Here is a 19,742-nt window from a genome sequence, read left to right as displayed (position 1 = left end):
CACTTTCACAGACACACCTGATCTGACCTTCTAGTGATTAATACGTTGTTCGAAAACCTATCACTTGGCAGCCTTTTTGTTTTCATTTAAAAATTAAATATCTAAGTAAATTATTTGGCCAAATATTAAAAGTTTTGTAAGTTCTAGCTACTGTAATACAATGGGCCGATAGCTTTCTGTGTTTTATATCATTTAGAACTTGTTTTTTCAGGTTCAGGCTCACCTCTACGTAGATTTGGTCTGCATTAAGGGTCCTCACATGCAGATCTTCTGAACAAGCACACAAAAGATAAGCTAAATACAACACACTGAGATAGATAAATTATAATAGAACTTATGCAGCATTATGTAGGATTGCAAAATTGTGACTTCTGAGTGGTAGCTGCTGGAACAAAGCTGTTTTTTGTTGTTCTACGCTTTGGCATTAGAAGCCTTTCTACAAGAGGAAGAGAAACTCACTATGCAAACTGGTTAAGTAACACCAGTACCCAGCTAACCGCTGTAACTGTCTAGGCCACATCTACAGGTATCTGGGTTCAACTGTGGGTCACCAATCAGCCTCTGAGACTATTTAACAATTTGAGTAAGAGCTCTGTTCTTTACAGATGAACATTCACACACAAACACGCACACACACACACACACACACTAAATAAAACTGTGATAAAATAATTGATTTAAATAACAGATTCATCACTGTTTGGTTTTCGGACTGATTGAAAAAACAAAATCTCAAGACATCACCTTTGATTGAAAAGCTTTAGAAGGCGTTAGGTTTGAGCTCCATAAGCTACGATCAGGTCAATCCTTATGCCTGTTTTTTTATGTAAGATGCCCTGCTTTTTGTAACCCTCAAGGGATTTGTGTGTCCTACCAGGATAAAACCAGCTATCTTTCATTTATTAGGCAAATGTGTAAACAACTAGTAGTCGCAGGTTTAATCTCTTTTATATGTTTGTGGGAGAATTGGTGATCTAATGCTGTAAATCTGAGACAAGCAGGGTTTGCAGTATCTAACAATATTTTAAGCATGCAGGAGATAAATATCACAGTAACAGTATCGAGTATTTTGATATAAAATTATAACTTACAACAACCAATTTTGCCCATTTGTATGAGGCTTACTTTTTGCATTTATAACAAGATACTGGCTGCAAATTAAAATTTGTTGATAGCACATTATTTTATTCATTTTTTGTTAAACTGTATAAAAGTTTTGAAACGGTTTCTGAGCAAATACCACAGGAATGCTGAGTAATGGCAAAAACCTGCCTCTTTTTCACCAGCCAGATTTGGGAGGTACTGTGAAGTTGAAATGGAAGTTGAAATACAGCAACAAAAATACACCCTCCAAACTAGAAGTTCTTTTACCAACAGATGTCTAACAGAGTCAAGATGCAGGGGACCTCGGCAGAACAGGTTCTCAAGTTTTCATAGTCACTATGGGCTGAATTAGTCACTGTAGCTCAGACATTAAAATGCATGGAAAATACATATCTAAGATTTACCAGCCTAACACAGGAACCATTTGAAAATACTTTAAAAAAAATACTGAGCATTAGTTGCTGTGCAAAAACCAGCAGTCACTTCCCTGCTGTAAAGCTTTGCAGTCAATTTCCATCATGGAGGATCAGACAACAAGCAGTAGTGAGATACAGTTTCATAGTTGCTTCTTTGCTCATCTTATCCCCCATCCCTCCCCTTCCTTCCCTATCCTAGCAGGAGGTCAGTGAAAAGATGTCACTGCCAAATGACCCAATCATGTCTGCAGACACAAACAGCTGACTCAGGGGGGAAAAGGGTTGTACCAGAGGATTCCTGTTGCAAAGCAGCAGGAATCTGTACTGGGGGGCTGTACAAGGAGGAGACAGTGAGGTGGGAGGGATAGGATAAAGACAAGTGAGTAGGGGGTGGTGGCGGTGGGGCGAGCTGTTCATTTTTGGAACGTTGCTCCAGTTCCACTCGGGAATGATGGAAATATTCCGCATAGCCAAACCCGGAGTGGAAGGTGTATGGTAATCATGTCGAGGAAGGAATGCCAAATATGTGCGTGAGAACGGAGCTGTGACCTGAGAGCTGCAGGAATTATGGGCCAAAATCCCACAGACCCAGAGGAAGCACACACACCCATATCCAACACATACACACATCATATATTAATGGTGCTCCACCAAGCACAAATCCATCCCATATAACTTATTCCCAGAATTTGAAACATTCTACTATACTGAACTAAACCCAGAAATGAAGAAAACCAACCCCCTCAGCAGGCCACCTCCCCTCCTTCTCTTCCTCCTAGAGAAAACACACTGCACAATAACAAATGTATTATAGACCTCAACTACACTACCCAGAGCTTTGCTAGAAGTCCTCCACTGTAAGCTTTTTAAAGTATACATCCCTCCTTCACAGTTAGTGTTTACAACAGTGGGCATGTGATCTGCTGTAACAGGTTGTTTAGACTCCAAACCTGGCTACCCAACAGTCACAGAGGCACAGACTCATAAACAGATCGGCTTGTAGGAGAAAGCTGAGTTTATACCCCCACCTGGTGGCTGCATTTAATACTTGAACAGTAGCAACAGGGAATACAACCTCACCAGCAGAAAATCTATATCTTTTTCTCTCATATATATTTCTATCTCATAGTTGACTATTGAGGCCAAGATGCAAACTGGCTTCCGTTACATTCAAACTCTCAGCCACTGGCACTCATTTTCTGAACGTCTTCATTAATCGGAGACTGAAATTGATGATCACTAGTAGGGAGAACTGAGAATTTCCCCATGGATTTTATGTTAAACATTTTTGTACTCAAATTTTGTGCAGTACCTAATGTACATGTTCAGGACGAGGTGTGCTCTTATAATGCTTGCCATCCTTTTTAATTTTTAAAATAACAGGAAAAAACCCCAAAAACAAACGCCATTTCTATTTAGAAAACGCAATAGGGTAAAAGAACATAGACCTGCCAAAGGTCTATGTTCCATGTTGACAGACAGCATTTACATGCAGCATTCTTTCAGATTCGCATGTACTCCAAACAATGTGTGTCTGCAAGCAATCTGATAGAATACATTAAGTGTCATTGTGTGTAAGGGTATTTTCGGTCCAACGGTTTTCTTGTAGGTAACAACAGCTACTTCCTTCCCATCTAGCCTGTTTACAATATACTTCAGATAAAGGCCTAATGAACTTTCAGTCAGATGGAGAGGCAGTGCAACACACACATACACCACACGTGCCATCCACACAGACGAGAACAGATAGACAACTAGACACTCATTCATGTTACAGTTGGCTCAACACTCCACCACTGTCAAGTACTTTATTCACAATAAGGTCATTTTCTTCTTTAAAAAATCATTTTTAATATACAACACAATTTTTGACAAGACAACTCCGTTTACAGCTAAATTTGAGCTCTTGAATTCCAGCTTCTCTCATAACCAAAGCAAGCACGATGATGATGATGATGTAAGGAGAGAAAGATGGTGTGAAAGGGACAGATGGACAAGAGGTCAAGATTAGAAGAAAGAATGAGGAAGAAGACAGAAAGAGCAAGAGGGTGGGAAGAAAGGACTACGCTTAGTATGATTTTTTTTTTTTTGTACTAAGAACCAAAAATACTCAAATAAAATTAGAACAGTAATAAAAAAACGAAAAGAGTTTAAGAAAAAAAAAAAAAAAAAAAAAAAAAAAAAAGAGCAGAGGTGTACCAGGATGCTGTATCCAAGGCACCCTCACATGCATGTCTGTGACGCTTCTGCTCCGTTCTGCCATTTCACAAGTCCACATACACACACACACTCTTGCAAACTTTGAGTGTGTATGTGCGCGCACCCCCATATTCCAAACGAGTGTGCATCTCTGGAGGTTGGGGAGAGGGAGCGTAGGAAGGGTGGGGTGGGTGGAGAGAAAGAGAGAGACAGGGAGACATAAGAGAGAGTGAAAGGGAGGAAGGGATGCAATCCCAAACACTTCTCCCTCCCTCCTTCACTCCCTCCAGCTCCCATCCTTCCCTTCTTTCCTAGAGCTGAGTAAAGAGTCTCTGTCTCCCGCATCACAGCTCCGGTCATCCTCTGTCCAACTGTGCCACTGTGCGTGTACATATGTGTGTCTGTGTGTGCACGTGTCTATGTAATATATATATTTATAAATATATATCTATAAGCAATTCCATATCAGTGGAAACCAGTTTTGGCTGGGACTGAAAACTGAGGAGAAGCAGCTGCTTTAAGTTTGTATCAAGGGGACAAAAAAAAAAAAAAAAAAGGAAAAAAAAGGGGGGGGGGGGGGGGAGCTTGTGACTTATATAAGGTCTAAGTTAATACTGTCATTAGTGTACTTTACAAAACATAAATTAGTAGTAGAAGGTGAGCTTCTTGGGAGCGCTGCATTGGTTTTGTAGTAGGGAATCCTCATCAGTGTTGACCTGTGTGTGTATATGTCGCTTTACTGGGCAGGCAATGGGCACAAGCTTAGAGTCTGTCAGAACTGGCAGAGAGGAGGAGGTGGTGGGGTCTGAGTGGGAGATGGACAGAGAGATGACAAGGAGGAACGAGAAGAGATGGGCTCCTTTCCATGACGGATGCACCGATCAACCAATCAGCCCTGGGTTCCTCCAAGAAAGGGTACGGTTGATGGTGACACCTGGGTGAGAAAGCCAGAGTGTCACACAGGTGGGTCTGCACCACAAGGGTAAACACAGAATGCTGGATTTTTATAGAAAGGTTTTACAGTGCCAGGTGTATCTAGGTACCTGCTATCTAGAAATATACGTGTAGGTACGCGAAGGAGACCGTCCCTCTGACTGGCCGTTGGTTGAGACGTTCAGGAAGTCCCATATCAGAATGGTGTCGTCGTGAGAACTGCTGATGATCTGAAACTCATCAAACTGCAGACGGAACACGCGACCAGAGTGCTCCTGAAAACACAACAAATTAGGAAATAATTTTTACATAATAAGCACACAGAGCTAGATTATTAAAAGAACTACTGTTCTCCATAAATTAAAGAGGCCTGACTAGAAGTTCAAACAATGGGTTTTCCACCAGAGTTACACAGTTAATTTGTAATGAATCATCCATACCCAGTGCTCTATACACACAATTATTTAATAAAGAGCAATAAGATTTAGTGGAGAGTATTTTCAAGAGCATTCATAATGTTTTTAGTTTGATTTAGGTGAATGTACAAACTAATATCTGGATGGTGATTACATTGAATATCAACAAATATGCACATTAAATGTAGTGACATTTACTGGTAGTTAAAACTATCAAAATTAAATTTCCTTGTATTTTTAGTAAGAAAAAGGCAAACATCCACATTTTTTCCCCTCCCCCAGAGGCGCTGCACTCACTTCATTAGTCAGACACTTGGGGATGCTAAATCGCTGTTACTCACCACTAGAGTGCGCAGACATAATGTGCTGGCTGGGGCTCGTGGGTCCAGGGCTGCCTGCAGGTCCCATACCTTAATTTTGCTGCACGGCAAATCAAAATGTCACAAAACAAACCCAAAACAAAAGTCTGTGCACAAAACTGTGTATTTACATGACTTACCCGTCGTAGGCGCCGCTGACAATCCTTTTGTTGTCAAAGCGAATGCAGCGCACCAACTCCTCGTGACCTTCCAACACTCGTAAGCATGCCCCGCACTCTATGTCCCATAACCTGCAGAAAGAGAAGCCTTCGTAAACAAACACCAAGATCCAGACCCTGCAGTGTTTACACAGCAATCTGTGCCAAAATGTCATTCCAAACACTGACAAGTCAAACTGGGACTTTTAAACTTTCAGCTCACTTGTTGAGAGAAAAAGAAATTGCAAATGCTTGTCAGTTTCTAAGGTTGTAATATTTTAGCTGAATTTAACATGAACACTTTTTATTTACAGACTTCAAACAGACAACTAACAGTTGTGCATAACTCCTTATGTTTAAGTCAGTCACGAAGGCACAATCTAGTTGCCAAATAAAGTGACTGCTAAGACCAAAGACTCAATATTTATCCATTTGCCCTAACGTGTCTGCTGATTGTGTATTATGCTGATGCAATCGCAATTCCTTTCGCTGCCCCTTCAAGTAAAAATCTCCCCTGTGAAAACTGCAAGTTAAGAAATAGAAATGCAACACATTATTGACATTGAGCTTTGGAACCACATTCTACTGTACATCAAAAATCCATCAAAATAACACAACAAAGCTTCAAAGAGTTTTCCAACTGCAATCAGTTTGTAGTACTGCAGGGATTCAAATAAGACACAGCGACTAGACTGAGCTGTTAGGTGACAGGTTGCAGGTAAGAGTCAGGTGATTGGGGGCACATCTCCAAGAGGTACCTAAAATTTCCACTTATGTACACCACAAAAATCATAATGCTGATGGCTGCTCACAGAATGACGCCACAGCGAAGTATTTAACAAATATGTCTGTTGCCAAAACTGAGCATAAACAAGCCAACTCTGGGATCTTCATTACACTGGCTGCCCTCTACACTCATTCCTTGAGTCATTTGATGGTGAATACAAATAAAAGAAGATGTAAACATAACTGAACAAACATATCAGACATTCTTTTTTGCAATCATAAACTCAGCTACTGTAATCTTGCCCCATCAGGAGGCCGAACACGTTAGCCAGACATTTCATTTATTTAAGAGGTGTTTAATAGTGAAACATTGACAGGTATTCTACATAATCCCAAATTACTTTGCTTCTTTGCTTGCCTGTATTACGTAGCATGACTTTATCTGCTAACAAAGGCCATGGTTTTAACTGACTACCGGATTTTAAATTTGAGGACATATGTTTGCTAGTTTAGCCATGAATTTCACACACACATACCGAATTGTGTTGTCAGATGAGCCACTAACCACCAACCGATCTCTGTATTGTAGACAGGCAATTCCCCGCTTGTGACCATTTAGAGTACGAACAAACTCACAGGTGCTGGTGCTCCATACCTACACAGGGGGACAACACAGAAAGTTTACAACATTTAAGGAACTTTTAGTCAGAGGGTTTTTAATCATGTACATCTGTTCTACTGATAAATAAAACTAAAACTCTGACATCAAATTAATCAAAATTTTATCAGATGGATAATATTTCTGGAAAAGAAAAAGAAAAAAAAAAAAAAAGGAATAATTTGTAAAGGAACATTTCTCTAACTGTCGTCACCTTTATAGTGCGGTCCCCTGAGGCAGACACAATGTATTTGTCATCAAAGTCAACCACATTGACGGCAGCCCGATGTCCCACCAGGACGCGGCGTAGACTGATGTCAGTAGGCGAGGCCATATCCCAGACTGCAATTGAACGGTCCTTGGAGCAGGTGACCATCAACCCATTTGCAAAACGCAGATGAAGAACTGCCTCATTGTGGTGGATCAATGTGTTCAGCACCTCACCCGTCGTTACCTCCCACACCCTGTAGAGTGGAGGGAGACGTCAGCAGGGTCGAATGTTAAAGGCAAAGGTGACAGAAAGAGGAAGAAAACAGAACATGGCAAGAAGGAAAAACAGACATGCCAAGGGACGGGGTGTAAAAACAAAGAAGAAATGAGACAGTGGAAAATGATTGAAGGAAAGAAAAATGAGATGGGGGCAACAGGAAGAGAGGTCAAAAAGGAGATGGAAAGGACATGGAAGAAAAACAAAGGAAAATGAAAAACAATAGAGACACACGAGATTTTAGTTTTTTTTCTAGATTTGTAATAGAGTGTATCTCACACTTCAGACATGTACACACAGTGAGCTGTACTAAGGCGCCAAGAGTCAAACGCACAACACTCTGGAAAAGCTGACAACCAAACCCACAAACAAAGTGCCTGTCAAACTGTTGCTAAGGAAGTGAAGTCACATTTTCCTTGGATACTGCCCAGTGAGTACGCCTGAAGTGTGAAGTAATAAGAGAAATAATGTTGAGCTTCTGTGTGCAGTAGCCAAACAAGCGTCAAGCTATACACAACAAGCCAAGACGTCTAATATCTGCAATGAAATGCATCCAACTATCTCCAATAAAAACAGTAAAACTAATTCATTTTGATAGGATATATGCTAAAGTTTTTATATTCAATTTCTTAGATGCACAACACCGGCTGTAGTCATGACCGGCTGTGAAACAAGCACACATTAGGATTCCTCAATACATGCATAAAGTATTTTGAGCATTCTAAGCTTTTACAAGATGGATGGGATGCTGTTAGAAAAGCACATTTACCAAACATATTACTAAATTATGTCAAATTAACATAAAAAAAAAAAAAGAAATACATAAATAAGACTACTAAAAATCTCCAGGTGCTCTCATTTTCTCTTGCAGTCCAAAGACATGCAAGTTATGTTAGCTGGCAATATTAACCTGGCTGTAAGTGTGGATATGAGACAAGGATTTCAAGCTCATAGCATAAACTGCTGCTGTGTGGATGGGAGAAGAGTGTAAAGGATTCTGAGTGGTTGCTTTTTCTTTCTAATCCAATTGGAGCTCTTAGCTGGAAAAAATTCCTGGTTCCAAGTCAAGCTCTAACACTTTGTTTAATTTGATGTATCAGTAACCAATCTAAGAAATCTAAAAGAAAATGCAGACCAAAAAAAAAAACAAAACAAAAAAAACACAACAACAACAAAAAAAACAAAACAAAACAAACAAAAAAACAACAAACACAAACCTTGTACCACATAGGATCTCCTATGGCACATGTGTCAAAGTCAAGACCCACGGGCCACATCCGGCCTGGCGTACATTTATATCTGGCCCGCGAGATCATTTTATATAGATGTACTATTATTGTTATGCATGGCCCGGCGATATGAGGCACTAATAATATACAAACTACAGATCCCATAATGCAGCGCTGCAGCCTCCTTACTGAACGCTAGGCTAACTGGGAACATTCCCGCGTCAATCAAGTCAAACTTCTGTTATTGCGAAACTGGCCGCTCACAATGGTGGAGAGGAAAGTTGATTCTGAAAGCAAAGCCTTTCAGTGCCAGTGGATGACTGAATACATGTTTACAAACATTGCTGGTAAACCCATGTGTCTTATTAGTGGAGCTAATGTGGCTGTAATTAAGGAATTTAATTTAAGACGGCACTACCAGACAAAACGTCAGGATAAGCTGAAAAACCTAAATGCAGAAACTACAGAAAGTAGAAGAGCTAAAGAAGAATCTGACATTTCAGCAGACTTTTTTTCACCAGAGCAAAAATCACAAAGGGAAGCTGTTGTGAAAGCAAGTTTTTTTGTAGCAGAGGAGATAGCCAAATCAGCCCAGTACCACTCTGAAGAGCTGCATGATGAAGCTGTGCAACAGCTTGTGTCCAGACAAAACGCAGATTTTGGCAAATGTGAGCCTGAGGAGAAATACGATTGCTGATTGGGTTTGTGAGATGGCCATTGATTTAAGAACACAGTTGTGTGAAAGAAGCAAAAACTTCATTGCATACTCTCTTGCTGTGGATGAAAGTATAGACATGCATTGCACAGCTGACCATCTTCATCCGTGGAGAGGAAATATTGAACATTAAATCAATGCACGGGACAACGATAGGAAAAGACATTTTTTAAAACGTATGTCAAAGTCTAACCGATATGAAACTGCCCTGGGACAAACTTGTTGGACTTACAACAGATGGAGCGCCGGTGTTGTGCGGTGAAAAAAAGCGGACTAATCGGCAGGATGCGAGTAAAGATGCAGGAGGAGAACTGTACCGGTGAGTTAACAGCATATCACTGCATCATACACCAGGAAAGGCTGTGTTGTAAAGTCCTAAAAATGGAGCATGTAATGATCACCGTAACGCAAACCTAAACCTAAATTTTATCTGAGCCAAAAGTTTAAATCACCGTCAATTTCAGTCTTTTGTGTGGGAAATAGATTCAGAGTTTGCTGACATTCCTTATCATACAGAGGTCCGTTGGCTGAGTTGGGGAAAAGTTCTCAATAGAGTTTTTGAGCTCAGCTAATGAACATGGCATATATGATGCGGTGAAGGCATTTCAAGTGAAGCTGTCACAAATGCACCAATGCAACCTGCCTCACTTTCCCTGTTGCCAAGTAATGTTGAACCAAGTCAGCGCACTTTGCTGAACTGCACCTGTGCAGATTCAGATGGAGCTGCAGTGTAATGATACACTCAAGGCAAAGTATGACACTGAATGGCCCGCACAGTTTATTAGTTCCATTCCTGAAGCAATGCCCAGCTCCGTCTACATGCGGCTCCAACCTTGTGTATGTTTTCATTTATTTTTTCTGGGGTTTCTGGCAGCATGTTCATATTTCTAACTTGCATAATTTTGACAGGATATATTTTTATGAAGAGCAAAATATTTAAAGTTAGTTTATTTTTTTTTAAGTTTATTTAATCTGGAATAATATTCCTGTCTGTTTTTATTCATATTTATGTTTAAAAAAACATTGTTTTAGTGTGTTCAATAAATCTTTATCTTGTTTGGCCCACGACCTAAAGTGAGTTTTGGCCCCCTGTGCAATTGAGTTTGACACCTCTGTCCTATGGCTTTAAACCAATTCCAATTATCTACATAGATATCCATGTCATGGGATTGTGTAAAAAAAAAAAGGTTATTTTCAAACACTTGCCTGCATTTTGAGAGCATTTTTAAAAAGTTATGAGTGTTGAAACTGAAAATGTAGCAAAAGCAGAAGTAAATATAGTGATACAATGTATTCATACCGAGTGGTATCCTCTGCTTTATTCACAACTTTCTCTTCAGTAACTTGAACCATTTGTTCATCTTGCTGACATAGCTTTGACCTACTCCAAAAAACACCCTGTGTTATTTCTGGAAAAAAGATGCACTGTACCTGACAGTTGAGTCAGAAGACCCGGTCACAATGACTCTCTCATCATACTGGAGACACAATACTGAGCCTGTGTGACCGGTCAGTATCTTCAGACACTCCAGAGTCTGTTTATCCCAGATCTAAAAGGAGCAAAAAATGAATAAATTGAAGAGATGAGTAAAGCATAGGAAGATTTAGACAAAGAAAGAAATTGTTTTTAAAAGAATGCAGATTTGGGTCATGCTAAGAATGGCCCAGTCTCACAGCAGCATTCATGCCCCATTTCCCTACTGCTGCACTGATGTGCATAAGAGCCATTCAGCTGTTCCCTCTCTGTGCGTCAGCCTCCTACATAACAATAAGATGACAAATCTGCTCTTCTCCTCCCCTATCCACCCCTTCTCTTCATCCTCATCTTCTTGCAGGCCCCTCACAGGCAGACAGATAAGTGGAACACACAGCATGTCTGGAGTTGAGACTTTCTTTCCTATAATTCACTTGTTCTCTGTCTCACTCTCTGCTGGTCCAGACCAACACCACACACAGTAAGATGGTAAGCCATAAAGAGAAAAAACACAAAAATAATAGGTTTTATTTATAACCAAGATTCGGTTACCTTGATGGAATTGTCCCTAAGGCCACTGATGATCTTGTCGTCATCGTACTGGAGACAGTAAACCCCTTTACTGTTTTCTGAGCGACACTGAATCCTCTGCAAGTTGTGTCTGCCACATCGCCAATTAGCCTCAATAGTCTAGATGGAAAGAGAAACAAAGAGGTCTGTGACAGATGCAACATCTACCACGCTACAAAATGGTTTCAGCATTATTGTGATGATAATTCAACACGAAAACAATAAATCATCTTTTCATTTATTACTCATAATCAAGAAGTCTTTGTACGAGTGTAGCAAAATGTGAACGTGAAAATAAAACTTAATCGTTCGAGAGGATAATTACATTCACATTGCTCTTTGCTGAATCCAAAATAATAATCCATGTGAAGCTCAGTAACTAATTTTGTTATTTTCAAACTTATACAGTTATGCCTATAAATGGTTTGCTTACTTAAGTCCATTTTAAAAAAAAAAATCATGATGACAAATAATATCTGGTGCAATAATACAAACTGATAAAAAAAAATAAAAAAATTGAAAGTCATAAAAATAATGAGAATGTAATCACATTAGGCGTTATGACTTACCTCTATATCTTGAATGATCTTGGGATAGAGGGAGTGATAGTAGGAGTTGGGTGGGATTTCTGAGGTGCGGTTCTTGAACAGATATTTCTCCCTGAGGTGGGGGGAAGAGAGAGAATGACACTCGCCTTTGTGCACTGGGAATTTCTGCATGTGAAGCAGACACTAAAGCCCAACCAAGGATAACCTTTCCACTTTATCCTCAGGCTTTCCTGTATGTAAAATTAACCTTTTACATTTTTTTTACCCATATTTTAAACAGATTTCTTTCAATACACATTACAATATCATTTTCATTTTCTTATTAACCTGCATCTGGGAGTGCCTGCATTCGGTCTTACCACTGGTGTCTCTCGGACAGGCCTTTCCAGAGCGGATCAGTTCGGACCATGCGTTCAATGAGCTTCTTCCACAGCATACCCTCAGAGATGACCCTCTGCCACTCCTTACATACCAGCTCTGCTGCACACAGCGAGCGTGCATCCAGGAAAGACAGGATGTTCTCCGCTATGTGATCCAAGCCTTGGGCTAGACAGAGGGGGAAAAGAGGTGACCAAGTGCAAGCAGTGACATTACCTCACCTCGTTAGTTTATCTGTCCCCAGAGCTCATTTATTCTGAATTGTTCAAAGACAATCAATAAATCAAGTTGCGTTTATTCCTTTAAAATGCTTATAAAAAGGTTAGAAAGGGTTTTATGTTTCTGTTTACCTTTTAAAATAAAATAAAAAATAAAATTTATACACATATATACACACAGTTGGGTGGTCAAAGACTTTTTGACCACCCAACTTTGTTGAGCTACGATGCAGTTAGGGAAGATGTACGTCATGCAAAACCTGTGGGTAACAAACATCTGCTAATCTCTGTTGGTACCTGGCAGTGCAGTAATGAAATCCCTCTGCAGCATTGGTTTGAGGTAGGAATTGATGTGGCCGTGCTGGTAGTGGCACATACGGGAAATCAGGCGCTCAACAAACTCCACCTGCTCGGCCTCCGACCACTGGTCAAACAGGGCGATGCAATGCTCCTTCTCCTTCTCATAGTTCCCCTCTGACGGGCGTTTACGAGATCCCACAACAGGACCGTTACTAAGCTGTAAATATCAGGAGCACATGAAGATTAAATGTCTAGTTGTGTTAGACTGAGAAGATGTTGATAAATAGTCACATAACGCAAATCCAGTCAGTTAAATCTTTCAGGCTCCCGCTGTGACACAGGAAATCATTTCAACTGTATACCAAACTTTGAGCAGCAGCTCATTTTTGTATGAACAGAAAATGCTGACTGGGAGTGTCACCTGTGGATTGGTGAACTTACTTGAAGTTCTTCAGTGCATAGTTTCCCAGCTAACACCATGGCATTAAAAACGATTTGAACTCAAATGTAGTTTTTCAAGTAATGCAATCTAATGTTACTAAATGATTTTATTTTTCCCATCTAGAAAGCTTTCGAAATAAAAATAAATACATTGAGGCAAAAAAGGTGGGGGAGACACTGAAGCTCAAAGTTGCTGTGCTTATTGAAACCCATGTATAGGCGTGAATGAAGGGGATTAATGCTGCCGAAAGTTCAAAATAAATATTTACTGCCACGCAATAAAGCTCCAGACACACAGTAGAGAGACAGAGAGAGAGACTGATTAGTGGTGTTTTCATTTGAACTGCAGCAGGAGACAACAAAACCTTTAATGTAAATATCAAAGGTTACTGTATTTTAAGAATCCAAAAAGGTCCAAATCGTAATAGTTTTAAAGTCAACTGAAGCTTTAACAAAAGTTAAAACAATTCTTAAATAATAAACCATACCAATGTTGTATGTACATTTGAAATACTGTAATAAAGCACACCTTGAGAACTGTATTCTTCTTTGGCGACAGATCGTCCACAAGGTTCTGTGACTCCATCCCTGATGTGTTCTGTGGATAAAGAACAAAACAAAGACGTGCCACAGGTTAGTGTTTCATTCTCACTCAGTCTGTGTTTAAAAGGCACTTTCAGAGCTGGGGCAGCAGTGTGGATAGCGTTTGGCGCAAGAATGCAACAAACACAGCCAAGGAGGGGGTAACCATCAAGTTTCTGAGACGTGCACGCACAAACAGCCTTGCATACACACACACAAAGTGAGGAAAGAAAAGAAAATAAGAAGAGAAAACAAAGTGCTGCAACAAAGAATCTATCCTCTTGCTTGTCTGTGATGTGGGTCAAATAGTCTGGACAGGAAATTAAAAGGCAAAATCTTGGGTATGTCACTGGCACTCAGCTCAGGTATAACTGTAATAAAAGAGATATTGGTCTTTGAGATACAAATGATAGAAAGAAAATAAGATCTAAGCCATTTCTAGCATCCTTTGTAAATGGACTGCAAACATGCTATAGAAACTTTAATACTAACATTGTTATCCACAGCTCATGTACTGACATGTTCTGTACATTCAACTAAAACTATTGGCCTCCTTAGAGTATGTATATTTGGCTACGTCCACACGTATCCGGGTATTTTTGAAAACGCAGATTTTTCTATGCGTTTGCACCTTTCGTCCACACGTAAACGGTGTTTTTGGTGACTGAAAACGGAGATTTCTAAAAACGCCTGCCAGGGTGGATATTTTCGAAAACTCCGCTTTTGCATTTACGTGTGGACGAGGAAAACGGAGAAAACGCAGCGTCAAAGGTGTGCGCCTTTTTTGACGTCACACTGTGTGCCACGTTATTGTTTCGGTAAAATGAATTTCTACAATACTGTTAATTGTACTCTCTGCAGTGTTTAAATGCTTACATACACACACAGTTACTGTCCCTCCACACATACGACTCGGTTCTGCTTCTATGCCCCATCTTTGTTTACCATTTCCCACCGAGGCTTCTAGACTTCTGATTGGCCAACATTTCTACACGGTTAGGAACCACCTTGGCATGTTTCTAGCAGCGTTTTCCTTCATTTCTGCATTTACGTGTGGACGGGATTATTTTTTAAAACAAAAACGGAAAATCTTCGTTTTCAAAAATACCCGTGTACATGTGGATGTAGCCTTTGTTTGGAAGCCAACGGCAGACAACAATTGTTATTCCTAATTAGACACATTCAGCAAAAATCACAGACCAACTGTACTCTTGGGGGCTCCTGGTTTATCATTTAGAGTTGTTAAAAATACAAACTGCTTATGTTAGGAGGCTTGATTAACTGTTTAAAAAAAAAAAAAAAAAAAAAAGCATATTCCTGAGCTAACAGGCCTTCAAAACAAACTGTACACTCAGCAAAAATAAAAAAGCAAAAACCATCTAAACCATATCTACATTTGTAACACACCAATTCATCTATGTAATTTATAGGTTTACTGCTATACTTCTTAATGTATACATTTCCTGGGGATACAAAAAAGGTTTATCTCAGAGAGGGTCAGAGCTATTGTATAAATGTGTGGGTGAAAACAGTAATGTCAGGGGGGGTAAAACAAATCTACAGTGTGTACCTGTTGGTCCATACATTATAAAAGCCCATCTGTTAAAGCTTTTTTCAGGAGCTGAAAAGTTTTCTTTGCAGTATAAACAAGCCCTATCCTGAAAGCTGCTTGCACGGTCATGTAGACACTGTTGTTTATTTTACTTTTTTATACTTCAAGTGTGAGCTGTTGCAAGTTTGCTCAGTGCAGATAACCATCTTTTGGTGATGCTGCTACAGGAAGAGCTTGAGCAAAATCAACAGAACTGAGTGGCTGCAATCAGTACAACCACACAAACAAAAAGATCCAAATACCAAGACTTTGTACTTGGATTTTTTCAAGTTCCAAGTCAAATGGGATAAGAAGCCATAATGGTCTTCTCAATTACCAAAGCAGACAGGATAAGAAGCCATGGTGGTCTTACTAGTGTTAATGATCATGCATAGAAGAAAAGAAAAAGCAAAAAGAAATAAAATTCACACACACAAAAAAGACACCAGGTTTAGCTAGGCAGGCAAGCAAGCAAACATGTAGCCTCTCAGAGCTTGAAGGAGGACCCCCACCTCGTCCCTCACACATCCAGGTAGAAGGAGAGAAAACAATAATCCTCAGTGCATGGTTATTCTCTGGTACCCTTGCATCCCTTCTCTTACCATACCAAAGTACTCAGGAAATAGTTTACTATTCAAACTTGGCATATCCAGATTTTTTTTTTGTTTTTTTTTTTTAGTTAAACAAGACAAAGCACTGGCAACTTTATCATTTTCACTGTTCTGTTTCAAAAGATCTGAAAGTAGTATGTTATACTTTGTATAAATAAAATTACTTTTAAGCAGAGAGTGTTTGAGGAGGCACCAAAGAAGAACCCAAGAGCAGAGTGCTTCGAACAGGGAGGACAGGACAACGGAAGGTGAGGAGGTAGGAGGGTGAGGGGGTGAGTGGGTGCTGTGTGCACCAAGGTGGTATGAGGAGTTGTGTGGGGTGGGCAAAGAAAAAGTAAAGGGTGAGGAGATGGCAAGGGAGGAGGGGAAAGGAGGAGGAGCAGCAGAATTAAGAGGAGAGAGGCAGAACCTGGTTGTGAGCCCGGGTGGAGGGGATGCTCTGCAGGCACCTGAGTGCACACAAACTCTCAGCCACCGAGGAGCAGCCCAGCCAGAGAGAGCGAGGCACAGAGCACTGTGTGAAAGAGAGAGAGGAAGGGAGTAGGAGAACGAAGTGGACAGGGTGAGGGAGGAAGAGAAAGGGAAGAGCAAGAGAGACGTGGGAAGTAAAGGAAGGGGGGGGATGTTGGGAAGTGGAAACCAAAAAGGGTGAGTGAATAGATGGATCAATGAATGGATAGATGGATGGAAGTGGTGGGGAGTGAGAAGCAGGACAAGTGAAGTGTAAATGTGTGTAACGGGACAAAAAGAATGGATAAATAAATATGGTTTGGTTTGAAATTGAGAGGAAGTGAGCGTGTAACCATCAAAGGTGGAGAGAGAGGAGGAAGAGAGGTGGGGGATAGTGAGGGGGAAAAACCAGTATTAGAGCTACACACATTGGCACGGTGAGCGCAGGAACACACACCCCGTCACACACAGATACAGACTGATAAACATACACACGGAAGCATTATTAGACATGAACTGGGTGGGGATAGGTAGAGGAGAGGGAGGGGCAATGGTATTAATCGTCAATTAATGTCACTCTCGCTTTGACATGAGCCCCACCCACTGTTCTGCCATCCCCACTCTCATGAGAGGTTAGTGAATAACACTGGGACAAATAAATAAATTAAATTAAACACATGAACACAACCCAGACAAAATTCTCAATTTTCTGTGTAGGTAAACAATTTATGCTCCACTTTGTCTTATCCTTTAGTGTAATTTAATGACTTTAATCACATGTTGAGCTTTTTTTCCTTGGTCAAGAAAATTATGACCAAGCGTTTGATTGAAATCCATGGGATGAATATATGATAAATAGCTTTTATTACTAGACACAAATTCTGAGGCTGTTCAAGCACTTAAATTCTGTTTTAAGTTTTACCATTTACTTCAACTGAAAGGCCAAATTACTACTCAAACCATACAAAAATGTCACTTTATTTACCCACATTGCAATTTAAACCTCCAATTTTTCCTGATAAACTTTTAAGCCCCTTTGTGATCTGGTGAGATTACCAATTTAAGGCAACTTGCTCTTAATTACTGAGGAATGATTTAGGTCATTCATAGATGTTGTACCAAAAAGTGATTATTTGCCAAAGGGAAAAAAAATTATTGCGGATTCTCAAACTGTTGTGAATGGCATGTTAAAATATAGTTTATCATTCATGAAATATTTTTGACATCAATTTTGTGATTTTTATCCCGCCTTTAAAAAGTCTAATTGAGATTAACAAAACGTTTTTAAGACATCTGGATAAGAAAGCAACAGATATTACAACAAACAACATACCAGCTCTAGAAATATGTTTTAAGTGGGGAAAAAAAAAACTCGCTTGACTATATTTAGAAATTAGAGTAGGTACAATACTGTAGAGTTATATACTTACAATACACATAATTTCTTTATTTTATAATAGCCCCTTCGTAAATCTTATTGATTACATCACAATTAGCAAGTATATTAGTCATAAAAACGAATGCAAACATCTGGGGAATCACTTTTTGGCAGACAGCGGCTATAGACACCTGTAATGCTTAAGCAAATGACTCTTTAGTACAAGTACATATTAGGTGCTCTTTTACGAAACTTTTTTTCAAACTTAACAGGACTACATCTTATTATCTACTAAGCAATATAAGACATTATTACTAGGCCCGGCTTTCAACCTTTAATTTGTACAGTACCACTGTATTACTTGTACAAACCGATAGATCTTCCAAACACGTGTAAACTGAAATTCTTTTAAAGGTCAGTTTCGCTGACATAACAAATCAGATCCTCCTATTAATTGACGTCTTTCTTACGACCACTTTGACCCCACAGAGTAAATGTTAGCGGTTCGTAGGCTACAGTTAGCCTAGCTGGCTAGTTTATCGAGGCAGAAAATCAATGTACAATAAACCCAGTAGTTTTTGGCAAAATTTAATTGACTAAAAATGAAAACAATACCGTCGTCTTAATTTATGTTTGTGGTTACAAAAATAGTTTTTCTAGACATAGTCAGACGTTTGTTTTTAATGTAGAAATTGGTGTCAAGCAGCGTATTTAGCAAGCTTGCTATTAAGCTAATTGCTAATGCTCGCTAGTGGAGGTAACGCCGTGTGAATGAAAAAGCAATACACTTCCTTCTACGCACTTAAAAAATATAAACACACAAGCAACGCATTGTTATGATTTTAGCTATGTTCATATAAAATATAAAAATGTGACTGACACACCATTTACCAAGTAAGTGGTCTTACCCTAAAACTACATGATATAACATCGCGTTGCCCGTAAATTTACGTAGTTCACGACATTCTAGTCAGTATTAGCATGGCGGCTAGCTAAGAATCAGGCAGGGCCCAGTTAAAGTGGCGCAGCGTCACCGCAGTAAACGCTACCCCAAGAATTCTCGTCTGCCTTCGACCGACGATTGCACATCAACCTCTTAATTTTTCCCATTATGTACAAACTGTACCCAAACCAACACATGTTTTAAATTTATCAGAGAGAGATGTCTGGGACTTGTTAATCAATCCAACCAGTATGCGGAGCATTCGTAGCAAAATGTATCGATAATTTCAGGCCCTCCCTCTGATTTCTGGTTCCCCCTCCTTTTTCCTCCACCTCTCCCGACAAGTCGCTTCAGCCCGTTCCTGGCGTCGAATCGAGCCTCGGCGATTTCCTCAATAAAACACTGACAGCGATCAATTCGGTTGTTCATAATACCGTATAGAAAAAGATCTTACCACCAGTTCCACCGTTTTGTCCTCCATCTCCTGCTCCATGTTGACGATCCCCCCCGAAACTCGCTATGAAAATGGAAACCCAGCCCTGCGTCGGCGGCCCGCAAATTCAGAGACGTCATCCACTTCGCTCAGCCACACAGCTTTGGTAGGGCAGTGTCAAAAAGGTGGGTGGGGGATGGTAACGCCCATGGACTTTAATAACACGCCGATTGGATAGATTTTGGCTAAGTGGGCGTGGTTTCGCCTCTTTGCCTTTTATTGATTGGCCTGCCGTGCTACCAAGGCTTCCCCGGTGACTCCCCCAAACAAAAAGGCAAACTGATGAAGATGCTGTTGCTATCCTGAAGAGGAATACACCAAGGCAAAATCAATCATCCGCATAGCTTTTCTCTGAGATGCTGCAG

The 19,742-nt window shown here is 40.1% G+C and overlaps 1 protein-coding gene across 1 annotated transcript; it reads right to left on the bottom strand.

Moving 5' to 3' along the window:
• Positions 1–3,285: 3,285 nt before the first annotated feature.
• On the bottom strand, positions 3,286–19,481 carry fbxw11a (F-box and WD repeat domain containing 11a). Its single transcript, XM_006781426.3, has 13 exons — positions 19,339–19,481; positions 13,859–13,927; positions 12,886–13,105; positions 12,352–12,538; positions 12,014–12,104; positions 11,427–11,564; positions 10,832–10,950; positions 7,184–7,433; positions 6,848–6,966; positions 5,568–5,678; positions 5,410–5,488; positions 4,763–4,927; positions 3,286–4,653 (listed from the first exon to the last, which is right to left on the bottom strand). The coding sequence occupies exons 1-12, from the start codon at positions 19,375–19,377 to the stop codon at positions 4,766–4,768; spliced, it is 1,584 nt and encodes a 527-aa protein (XP_006781489.1). The 5' UTR covers positions 19,378–19,481; the 3' UTR covers positions 3,286–4,653; positions 4,763–4,765.
• Between the last annotated feature and the right edge of the window lie 261 nt (positions 19,482–19,742).

This window comes from Neolamprologus brichardi, chromosome 2 (genome assembly GCF_056152115.1).
Source record: "Neolamprologus brichardi isolate AB-2024 chromosome 2, ASM5615211v1, whole genome shotgun sequence".
Taxonomy (NCBI): domain Eukaryota; kingdom Metazoa; phylum Chordata; class Actinopteri; order Cichliformes; family Cichlidae; genus Neolamprologus; species Neolamprologus brichardi.
The sequence above is the reverse complement of the archived record's forward strand: the minus strand, read 5'-3'. Positions and strand labels throughout refer to the sequence as shown.

Bases quoted from the DNA above. Each gene is read 5' to 3' on its own strand.
- fbxw11a (XM_006781426.3), bottom strand. From the start codon at position 19,377: ATGGAGCAGGAGATGGAGGACAAAACGGTGGAACTGGTG. The intron at 13,106-13,858 runs GTGTGCTTTATT...TGATATTTACAG, and splicing joins AGAAGAATACAGTTCTCAAG to CTTAGTAACGGTCCTGTTGT. The intron at 6,967-7,183 runs GTGACGACAGTT...CCCCCTGTGTAG, and splicing joins CAGGGGACCGCACTATAAAG to GTATGGAGCACCAGCACCTG.